Raw genomic sequence first — 12,197 nt, forward strand, 5'->3', positions numbered from 1 at the left:
TTACGTCGCACTAGAGCTGCACAATGGGCTATTGGCGACGGTCTGGGAAACATCCCTGAGGATGATCCACCGGCATGCCATCACAATTTTGATCCTCTGCAGAGGGGATGGCACCCCCGCTTCGGTAGCCCGACGACCTGCAAGCGAAGTCGAAAATTTTACCGTAGAACAGTTTAACGAGGACTAATACCGCACACCCTCGGTCCCTACGCATACTGATCCAAGTGGTCACCCACCCGCACACTGACCGCAGCCATTGATGCTTAACTTCTGTGATCTGCAGGGAACCGTGTCTTAACAATCAGTCCATTGCGGGATCAGAAGATGACAGAGGATTTCTCTTCGGTGTCTGTTGCGTTGTCTTAATGAAAAATGATATTTTTTTTGGATTGACCAAATTGGTTTGAAATTTTGGTTTGAATATTTATTGCTGCTGTTGTTGTTCATTTACGTCACACTAGAGCTTCGCAATGGGCTATGGTTTAGATATTTGGTTTGAAAATAATATGAAAGTTAAGTGAATCGCTTGCAGAACTTATTCACAATTATTTGTTGATCACATTATTCAGCATTCTACTATCTAACCAGACACTTAACAATATCTTTTTCCCGATGCAAACGAATCGGGCACGAACGTTAGAAATACAAAAATAAAAAGAGTTTTTTTTTAATTGTAGTACATATTATTTGAATTTTTTAAACTATGAATTGGATCTATGTTGTGAATATCTGCTCATACTGCCTCTCTAAATTGTCACTGAACATGGAATTCCTGTTGGTTTTGTTTTCTTAACCTAGTGTCACAAAAAATGTCATCAGGTTAGGTACGAACCTTATGATGTTGATCATGTCGAGACCCATCTGGACACAGTGATCGGCGTGTAGTGGATCACTGTCGGGTATTCCACTTATGCAGTAATAGCAATCACCTAGAAGCTTTATTCTAAGACAGTGATTTCTCTGAGGAAGAGAACAAAAATGTGATTAATTTGCTATTACAAGAAATATTTTTGTCATATGATGTGAAAATTATCTAGGCCTATTTTAATCATATCCGAGATACAGAACTTATAATATTTAATGATGCTAAAAGTTATTTAGGTGAGTTTTAATCGTATTTTGAGTTACAGAACTTATATTTAATGATGCAAAAAGTTATTTAGGCCAACTTGAACTTTCTGAGATTAGGACCGCTTCTCCAAGAAAAAGAAAAAAAAAAGAAAAAGGAAGGGGGAATGAGTCACCTATAGGATGCTTAAAGATATCTGAGATGGAGGAATGTTCTCTGTAGTAAATCAATTGGTTGCACTTGAAGAAAATTTAGCTTTCTATTTCAACCCATATACTTTATATACTTTAGCATCCAAATAGAGTCTCTCTGCTGCCATCTAGTGTGGCAGAAACTAGACGTCCAAATTAACATGACCAACGGTATCTCACCCATTGTGGTGGTCCTGAAAGAGTGGATACCACCTCTGGAGAGCGCACTAGGTCTGCTCATCGGCAAGACCGATTGTGCAGCTCATTCGAGTAAAATGTTCGAAATAAAAATTGTTCGAAATAAAAATAAAAAATTCAACCCATATGTTGGTGACAATCACGGCGGTCCTTTTCCAGAGCCTTTCCAGGCAATATACAGCTTTTGTTGTTTTTCGGCGGGATTGTTTGTTACACAGCAAAAGCAAAATCAGGTCAAATTGAACAACATTCTCGGGTAGTCTTGTGTTGAGCTTATAATAAAATAACACCATCACCAATATTTTTCCATTCGTTTATGAAGAATGATCAATTTTTATTTAAAGAAAAAGAAGATTAATGGATGATGGAAATAACTTATTTAATTATTTATTTATTTCAATCTCATGTATACACGAGCTACAAGTAAATTAAGCACAACTATCAAATTTATTTTTAGTAACAGAAATAAAATTATTATTTTTAAAATTTTTACATGTTCAAATTATCATTTTAATAAAAATTGATGAAATTTCGGAAATTATAGGCAAAATATCCATAATATACTTATCAAGTATCTGATCCTAAAAGTATTTAAAAATGTTTATATATATATAATCTAGATAATAATTTTCATTGGCTCAAACTTTAATCATTATCATTAAGTCATTAAGGATTAGTTATTAAACATATTCTTAAATTCATTTAGTAAAAATATCTTTCTTAAATTTACTATTAATTTTTAATTTGAAATTTTCAGTGCTTTTCTTGTTTCCTAATTAATTTTAACAAAGTTCGTTATCAGATGTAAAAAATATACTTAATTCAATGATTGAAAATTTGATTTTATTTCTTACATTTGATTTTAAAATTAAATTAATATTAATGGGTACTCTTTTTAACGTATTTTTCACGGTCGACGAACATCCGGTTCATATTGTGAATTTACACATCTTTTGTTTTCAACTTTTATAGCATTTGTATTTTTACAAGACTCTAAGGACTATGGGACCTGTAATTCTTTTCTCCATTAAAAAACTAGCTTGCATTCATATTACATAGTATGTATTTTAAATCTTAAAATCCAATTTCAATATTCGATATATATAGAAAAAAAAATCATATTAGCGTGGTCATATTTGTGCAAATTTTACTTCACAAAAAAAAAAAAAAAAAAATCGAAAAATGATTCTTAAACACAGCTCCTTTTACTTCCTTTAGTGAATGAAAAAATTTATTTAACGTAAAATTTTGAAATCAATGGGTGCCTACACAACCTTTATGTAATTCACAGATTACTTTTTCCAGTTACAATGAGAATATTAATTAAAGATATAGTATAAGCAAATATTTTTGTAAAAATGTGCAGCAAATAAGAACATAAAAAAGTACAAAAACTGCTAAAAAAGGCATAACACAGTTTTTTTTACATCATCAAATCAATATTTTTGAAATAAAATTTTTCATTAATGAATTTTTTTGAAATAAAATTTTTCTACTTAAAAAAATCAAATTGCTGAAGTATTGACTTTGGTACAATTTGAGGAAAATATTCTGTAAACATAAATCGCAGCAGTATGCTATAAAATCATTGTAATCGATAAGTAGATAGAGATTTTATCGCATAGGAATTTACTACCTAATTTCATTATAAAAACAAGAATTTTTTATACGTAACATCTTTCGTTCTTTTTTTTCTTTTGTTATGAAAAAATTCGCACTTAGAAATGCTTGTAAACTAGGAAAATGATTGAAGCCCTACTCTTAAAATGGAAGCGCTAAATAATAAATTTATAAGCAATGTTTCGAAAAATTGCGAACATTTAGTTAGGCTTTGTGGTGCCCCCCTATCCTCTGGTGCCCTACGCACGTGCTTAGTTTGCTTAATGGTCAATCCGGCCTCGACTGTAATTGCCTCTCGTGGAGGCAATTACAACTATTGATTTTGAATGAAGTTTGTTTTTCTTTTTAGTCACACGTGTTCAGATACTTATTGGTAGATAGTGTATTCAATGATGTTAAAAGTCATCTAGGCAAAATTTAATCACATCTTCATATCCGAAATGCATATAACTTATATTAAATGATGTTAAAAGAAATCTAGATCAATTTTAATCATATCCGAGATACAGAGTTTATATTCAATATGTAGAACGTCATTTAGGCCAATTTTAATCACATCCAAGATGCACGACTTATATTCGATGATGTTAAATAGTTCTTTCAAAGTAAATAAGTAAAAATAAAGTTAAGTAGTCATGAGTATTTTCGGGAAACTGCTGAAGAAAGCAGTCTTTCAGGCAAAACTCAAGTTCAATAAAATATGCTTTATAGCTCTAAATATAAGGCAAAATTAGGAACTTTAGCTACTAGCTAGTGACTTGTTATAGCACTTTTAGCGGTGGCGGCTTCTTACATGTATATAATTTTCTTCTAAAATTTAAAACGTTTAAAAGAAATTGTTGATATTAATAATGCAAAGCATTTTTTTTTGAAGCGTTTCTCAAAACATAGCTAACTCTCATTTCTAAATTGAAGAAAAAATTTTATAAAGCAGGAAAGTAATTTTCAGAATATTATAAAACATTCAAAATTCTATATTTATTAAAAAAATAATAATAAAATGCACACGGTGTGCATTTTTGGTGATCGGTTGACGACTGGCAGACAATTTTTTAATCGCTCTCAGTTGCGTTCAATTGTTTCGTGGGCTTTGACGAACGCTCATTTTGCCTTATAGTTCTTAAAGTTGTTAATTCAGAACTTCAAAAAATGAAACTCGATTCTTTTAATTAACTCAAAAAATTGAAATTTTAATAATACTAATAACAGTTAAGTAAATAAATAAAGTAATAAATGATTTAATTAATAAATAAATTAAATAAAGCATGCATTATTGACTTTGATTAAAAAAATAAATACATAATTCTGATATAAGAAATAAAGATATATTCACATAAATATTCATTTTTTATGCATCTTGCTGCATTAAAGGATTAATCTTTTCTTTCAATTTTGTAACACGTTTTTTTTAAAATTATTAACTAAGAAAAATAAAAAATAACTAAGAAAGTATTTAGTTTTACCTCTGCACATTCATCAAATCTGCCGAATAATTCATTCAAAGTTTCAACCAATTCACTCACATTGAGTGATGCTGTCAAAGCAACCGAATTAACAATGTCTGCAAACAAAATGCTGAAAAGATAAACAAAACAAAAATATTAATATTAAAAAAAATCAACGAGTTTTTTTAATATTTATATTTTTTCTATTTATATTTCAAAATTTAAGGAAAGTTTTAATCGAAATTCGGATGAAGAAAAAAGTTTATTTTAAAAGTATAATTTATAATAGTATAAATTATTTCTTTTATTAAGATGGAAAGTTATTTTTATATTATTTCCCTTAGATCTTCTTAACTAATGTTAAAGTTGGAAAAAAAATACATTTTACGTCAAAATACAGAAATTGCAAAATACAAACATGCAGATTTACTTAAATTGCTGAAAAAAAAATTATTATTTTCCATAAGAACAAATTTTTTAATTTTGATTTTTTTTAAAATTCTTTTTAACCTTACGTATAATAATAAAATTTATAAGCCAAAATTAAAGTTTCAAATAATTCAAAATTATTTAATAATATGTGCAGGCGTTTTCCAGTGGATATTGAAAATTAGTGGGGGAAAAAAACACTTCAAAGTAAAAAATAAACTTTGAAAAAATAATTAAAAATAAGGACTAAGTGAAAGTGAGTATTAACATTAAAAAGTTAACATCAATCTTATCATTTATTTGAGACGTTTAATTGGTAATTAAAATGGACTTAGCTTGCCAAGCAGCTTTATTTAACTTTTTTAAGCCTAGACGAAAGATTGTTTGCTACTGAAGCCACTTAGTTTCTTAATATTCAAACCCAGTAGTTGAGACTTAATTGATCTGAGTCTAAAATGTGAGTACGCAAATAAATAATTTAGGCACGTTTGGGTCATCTCTCCGTTGTTGTCTCCCAGCCTATCATCTTCTACTTATCGTTTAAAAGGAATTAAATTGTGGTGACCTTATCCCGCAGAGTCCATAAGACAAAAAAATAAGACGATTCGCTCCACGAAGCAGCCGAGCTCAGAATGAGAGCCAAGTAATACGGAATCTTAGGTACAAGGCCTAGAGCCAAGCCAGGCATAGAGCACTACAGCCACGCCGACAGGCGAAGAACTGTGAGCAGTCCAGCTCCAAATCCAAACTCACAGGGTGGCATCACCCAACTGATTGCAGGCGCGCGGCCAACACTGGGCAGACAGCAGGGAAACACCCACTATCCCGTGTCCCACTGAGCTGTCCTCAATTTGGGAAGCCCCCGAACCATTTTTATTATTATTAATAATAATGAAATAATTACAAAGCAGTTAAATAAAAATTTAGAAAATTGAAACAGAAGAGGCATCTGGAGTGCCATTGGATGGCTCACAAAAGATGGGGAAAGTTAAATTCTAAATGCCTATAGGGCCAGGTAGTCCCTGAGTGTTTTCAAGGGTAGTTTGAAAAGAATCATGGGCCATAATGGGTAGGGGAATAATGTAATAATAATGGGGATGAAATAATATAAACTAGGAGGCTCTGCCCCGTGCTCGCTAACGCTCGCCAACCCCCGAGAATTGCTACGCAATCCTATGTGGTTCACGCCGTGAACCATGGCTCACTGCGCTCGCTCGCCAATGAACACAATGTTCTAGCACACAGGCATAGTATATTATCATCAAAGACATAGTATTTTATCATCAAAGACATAGTATTGTACTTATGTAGAAGAATTCTGTCTATGTTCTTATTGGCTTTTAAAAAAGTATATTAGCTATGTAGATTGTACATGGTGAAAAAATCAAAACATTAGCTAAATGAGAAACATATTAGCAAAATAAATTATCAAATACTGCAGTTACTCACCAAAATTCAAATAAATGTGTATAATAAATTAGTTAATGCTAGAAATTCTGAAAGTTTCAGAAAAAAAATTTATTATTTAAAAATATAAACTTTAAACCCTAACTTTTCCAGGTGAGATAATAACCCTCAAAAAGTCTTTCATTTTCAAGAACACAAAAATTTGTTTTATCGCCAAATGAAATATGTTTTGGTGATCAGCATTATTGAAATCAATTTCTATATTAATTAACATTTGTGATAAAGTACATAACATTTTAGAACAAAATAAGGATGTTTTACATACAATAAATTAAAATGCATGGCTGTTAGCATTACCCGAGAAATACTAAGCTGATTTTCTCAAAAGTCTGATCTTGTGACTTATTTATAGTCATGGAGAAGGCCAGCCTAATTAATTCCTAATTGAGTTTAAATTAAATATTATCATGTTTTTAGGGCATGAATCTGATTTGATCAACCTGATAATGCTCACTCTGGTTATTGTTTCCGTTTTTAAAAGCGCTATATGTTGAGCCACCTCATGTGACATTTGCCATGTGACATTTTTAGCAGCAATCATTGGTCGATTTTCTAATGTTACCATTCGGGGAGTTGTAATGAGGCTTTTTTTTGGTGCCGTGTAAGAGAAATATATATATATAGATGTTGAGATTAAGAATTAATTGGAGAAAAAAAAAACCGCTCACCTTACATTTCTGTGTTTTTCCACAAAGAGTTCTGTGAAAGGTCTTTGAGGCATGGGTGTGAGATGAATCCGACGTATGACATCTCGTATACATTCTTTTACCTGTACTGAAATATGTTTGGGAAGAACACTCAACAGGAGACGATCCTATAACGTTCACATTGCATTCATTGAAATAATGTAACACTTTATTACGATTTTTAAATGGAAAATTGTTTTACTTATTAGAAAATTGAAATCAAATCATTTATTTTGGATTCATAATCTGAAGAAACTTTAATTTGAAATTAATATATAACAATTTTCTTAGATTATAATCTTTATTTCTCACAGTTCAGTAAAGAAAAAAGAGCTGAATGATTAACCAATTGCCCTGAAACATTAGTTTTACTTAATGTTCTGTTAATTAACTAAGTTAACTAACGTAGAAAATACTATTCTTATGTCATTTTATGATTCATTTACTGTTGATATTTTCGCACTTACTTTAATTTTTACATTTCTACGCGTAGAAAAAAAAAATTCTGGTATAACTACCGTACTGAAATTTTTGGCAAAAAATCATTCTGTTCAATAAAACTAAAATATACAGTATTTGAATCATTCATTTGGTAATTTTTCCGTTTATATAGTAACGGTTTATCAGAAATTCGGGTTTTAAAAAATATAGTTCTTATTATCACGTATTTAGTAAAAGATGCAAAGCTAAAAAATAAATGCAATCGATTAAATGGTTTTTATTTCTTGCTCTAAGGTATCATTATAAAACTACCAAATTTCACCACATTTATCTAATTTTATTACATATTATAATACTACATTTTGTAGCTACTTTTACTAAAACCATTAAAAAAGCGCTTCGGTAGTATTACAGAGCTTTTTGGTGTTCCCATACAGCCAGAAACACTACAAATTTTACCATATTTTGGTAATTTTAACAATATTTTTTCTCAATGTACTGTAGATTATATAGTTAAAAACAAGCAGAGTTAAAAACCTTGCCTTATTGTGAAGTGTTCCAAGACCTTGAACTATATATTTTTAAAATCTTTTATTTTTATACAATATCTTTTTCAAACAAATTCTTAAACAATTACAAATAGACAAAAACAAATAACCAATAAGCACAAAAACACTAACTTATACTTTTCTTCTACATGAAATAAATTCCCTAAAACAAAAAATCTTTTTTGTGCTAACGACCCTTCTATTATTTAAAATCTAACATTTCTCTTAACAGAAGCTGCGTAAAACTTACTTATTCCTTTTCCCGTAACTTCTCGACAGTAGAAAAAAGTAATTCGGGTCTAGGCTATTTTCAATTTAATTAATTGATTATAATTTTTATTAGAAAATAATTAATATAATAAAAAATATTAACATAAAAATTAAAATTTTTTTGATAAAAATAATTATAAAAAATTGAATTATAATATATAAATATATGTACATCTTTTCTATCTACCTAATGTCGTTTATAAAATTAAAATATTACTAACATTTGGTGAAAAATGTTTGAGAATAGTTTGAAAATTATTATTATTAACATAAGTATTTTCGTTTCTATTTTTCGCTAAAATATTTCTACCAATTGATTTAAAAAATCAATTATAATATTTCTGATGAATATTAAAAAAATTTTATATTTTCTAAAATTAAGGAAATTAAATATTGAAATATAATAGCAATTCTTTGAAAATTTGTTTGGAATCGTGACGGTTGAATTCAAATGAATCTTATTTGTATTAGCAATGCATTGTCTGGCGCAAAATTATTCAAACAAACATACATTTTCCCCTTTTCCCATGCATAAATACAAAAGTTGCAATTATTATAATTATTCAATTTATGCATTAATTATAGTAATTGTAATAATTAATTATAATAATGAACAATTTTGCTTTAATCATTTCTGAACATTTATAGCATATGCTGATTTCTTTTCGAAATAAAATTAGAAAACGTACAGTTTGTAAACGAAGAGCGAACACCTTGACTAACTTTTGATCTAATAATCGGATCTTCACGTTTTAGAACTCAATCTTAATGGTCCAAGAGGGTGAGCTCAAATATGCTGATTAATAAGCGATGTCGATATTTTGAGTTATGAAATCAGACACAGTACTTTCTCTGAATAAACATACCTTTTTTTCTACTGATTCGTATTTCAGATCCCCAAAATATAGGGGGTAGCCCCAATAATGGAAAAATGATTCCAATTGTTTGATCAGGAGAGCGGTCCAAAGTTTAAACTTCTTAATATAAATTTTATTTTTCGCGTATTTCACCATATTTCGTGAACTTTTTAAGCTGATTGAAACATTTTTGTACACAATTATAAAATTCATTCATCCAAAGATAATTCCATATGAAAAATATCTGTAGGTAAATATTTATTATTTTTCATTATTTTATTTACTAAGAGTCTTACATTGCAAAATACAAAATTTGAGCGAAATCTGTCAACTAGTTCCTGAGAAATCGAATTTGAAAAAAAAATCGTATTTAGAGATTTCCTCATCAAAGAAAGTACGCTATTGTATCCGATTTCGCAATTTAAAATATTCTCTGTACTAATTAATTAGCATATTTGAGGTCATCCCCTCGATCCACAAAGAATGAGGCCTAGAACATGAAGATCCGATCATTAGATCAAAAAGTATACAAGGTGGAGCTTATTTTTTGCTCACTGTACATTTCGCGAATAGTGAAAACGAAAGAAAAATGAATCTATTTCGAGAATCTGAATTTTAAGAAAAATGAACGTAAAGATTCAAACGGAAATCCGGAAAACTTTTCCGATTTGCATATTTATGGCAGCTTTTCTTAGACAATCGTTCTTTTGAAAGCTATTTTTCAGTAACAAGATTATGAAATGGACGATGGATGGGCATGTTATGGTAGCTGAATAAACATTCGTGACGTTTTCGTTTCACGAAAGTAAAAATAACTGTTTTTATCGAACAAAAGTCTCTCTCTCTCTCTTACCTCTTGATCTTTTTCGTATTGGAGATGAAATTTGCTTTCGAAACACTCTCTTCGGTCAAGAAAAGCTTTTCGGTTCGTAAACTCCATAAGAAACCGGATATATAGACCCACCAAGGCAAGTGACAAGTAGAAAATGACGTCTGTTGACATTTGCCGCTAAAAAAAAGTTTAAAGTTTTTATTTAACTTTAATGCTTTCGATTTATCAGTTAAATTATAACAAATGAAATTTCTACCTAAGGTTCAAAAATTATTCAAAACGTAGAATAAATTTTAAAGGCTCTTACGGTTTATGATAAAATTTAAACAAATGTTACTCGTTTTATACATCATATTTTTTAATCTCATGTTTATAAGCAATATAATTAATGTGCTTTTTAAAATTTTATGAAACTCTACTAACTGCTGTGATAAAATTCGGCATTATTTTGAGTTAATTTAAAAATTTTCAACTATCGTTCTTAAGTTTAAGTCCCGATATCATTTTGTAGGAAGTAATAATCACAGGGATCGTAGTGTCCTTAAAAATTTTAAAAATGCAATTAGCAGCTAGGAAAGGTGAGAAAATAAAATGTAGTTTTATAAATTCATGGCGACCACTTCGCTTAACTTTATTTTTATAAATATATCTGGAAACAAAGTCACAGTTTTTGTATTTTTAATTGGAAGATAATAAAAATAAATCTTTGCCATTTATTTAAATATTATCACCACTTTTAAATTTTTTTAAGAACAGTTCGAGCCTTGAATAATGTACAATTTGGACAAATGTCACATATTAACAAAAATAAATCTTATTTTAATTGTTTTAGAAAGCAGAACTTTCAAAGCTCATTTCAGTATCTATATTCCAGAAAAAGAAAACATAAATTTTCTATACTTTTTAACAACTAAAATTAAAGCTTCAATCAAGCACTTTTTTTCCTTTTTTGAAATTACATACATTAATAAAGAAAAAGCATAATTAAAAATATTATGAACTTATAAAAATCTTTTATTTCCGCGTATTAGTTAAGAAATATTTTTGTTAGTCAATTATCATTGATATTAAAAATTTAAAAATGAGTATTACGGTATATTATATGTCAGAGTTTGAAATCCGAAATTCATCCCTTATAATATCACGTGTAGAAATACTTTTTAATATTTCGCATCTGTATGACATCTTTTGTAAAAATTCTGCTGAAATTACCGTTCTATATGGTAATGACGCTTCTGATTAAAAAAAAAAAACGTAATTCTGCTTAAGAGAAACCACAATATATGGTATTTAAACCATTCATTTGCTAATTTTTTCGTTTGTATGGTAACGGTTTACTGGAATGGTTTTCAAAATTATAATTCTTATTACAACACATGAAAAGTAAATTTCACCATACAAGATGTTTCCTTGCCATGTTCTAAAATATCATGATAAAATTACCAAATTTTACCACATTTACTAAATTTTATGACATATTATCAAACCTTATCTAATTGTTAATTTTACTAAAAGCATTAACAAAGAGCTTTTGTAAAAATTATCGAGATTTTAGGTGTTCCCATAGAGCCAGAAACACGATACGTTTTACCGTATTCTTGCAGTTTAGATCATACTTTTTTTTCTCAGAGTAACATGAGATAAAATAAATTGCCTGAAAATTACCACAAAATCAGTGACCCAAAATGGCGAAAATTTTCATAGTTTTGAATAAATAAGGCCGCTTGTTCTTGTTTTAGTCAAGTTAAATTAACCGAGTCGGCTTGGTACCACGTTTTTCGTCTCTGTATATAGCAAATTCAGATAAGTTTAACTAAAACACATTTTCAGAAGAGTGTCCAAGTAGTTGTCCTAAATGTCCCTTTTCCTTGCACCTCTGGAGCTAGCGTTTTCCAGAATTTGACACAATCTACAGCACTGGTGGATTTTTTTAAAAATCTTAAATGTCCATTTTGTGCAATATAGCTAATTCCTTTTTTTGTTTGGTTATTAAATTTTTCATTCAATCAATCTCTTGTCTTCTGGGTTGTGCAAAGGAAACCCAGAGGTACGCAGAATTGAACATCATTGAACAGCTTCATTGAACGGTGAATCATCACCGGTAATAAAGTAAAATGAAATGGAGAAGACATGTGACAATAATT

At 29.4% G+C, this 12,197-nt stretch overlaps 1 protein-coding gene across 5 annotated transcripts in view; it reads right to left on the reverse strand.

The window, feature by feature from the left end:
- Window positions 1-12,197, reverse strand: part of LOC107447981 (adenylate cyclase type 2) — a 97,119-nt gene that overhangs the window by 35,475 nt on the left and 49,447 nt on the right. For all 5 annotated transcript variants that reach the window (XM_071182191.2, XM_021144315.4, XM_087159673.1 and 2 more), the window contains exons 5-8: window positions 10,075-10,230; window positions 7,088-7,233; window positions 4,542-4,653; window positions 833-960 (exon numbers count right to left, since the gene is read on the reverse strand). In XM_071182191.2, coding sequence (XP_071038292.1) covers window positions 833-960; window positions 4,542-4,653; window positions 7,088-7,233; window positions 10,075-10,230 — 542 coding nt within the window. The remainder of the gene's footprint in view (window positions 1-832; window positions 961-4,541; window positions 4,654-7,087; window positions 7,234-10,074; window positions 10,231-12,197) is intronic.

This window comes from Parasteatoda tepidariorum, chromosome 3 (assembly GCF_982258835.1).
Source record: "Parasteatoda tepidariorum strain Cologne lab strain chromosome 3, Ptep-v5.0, whole genome shotgun sequence".
Taxonomy (NCBI): Eukaryota; Metazoa; Arthropoda; class Arachnida; order Araneae; family Theridiidae; genus Parasteatoda; species Parasteatoda tepidariorum.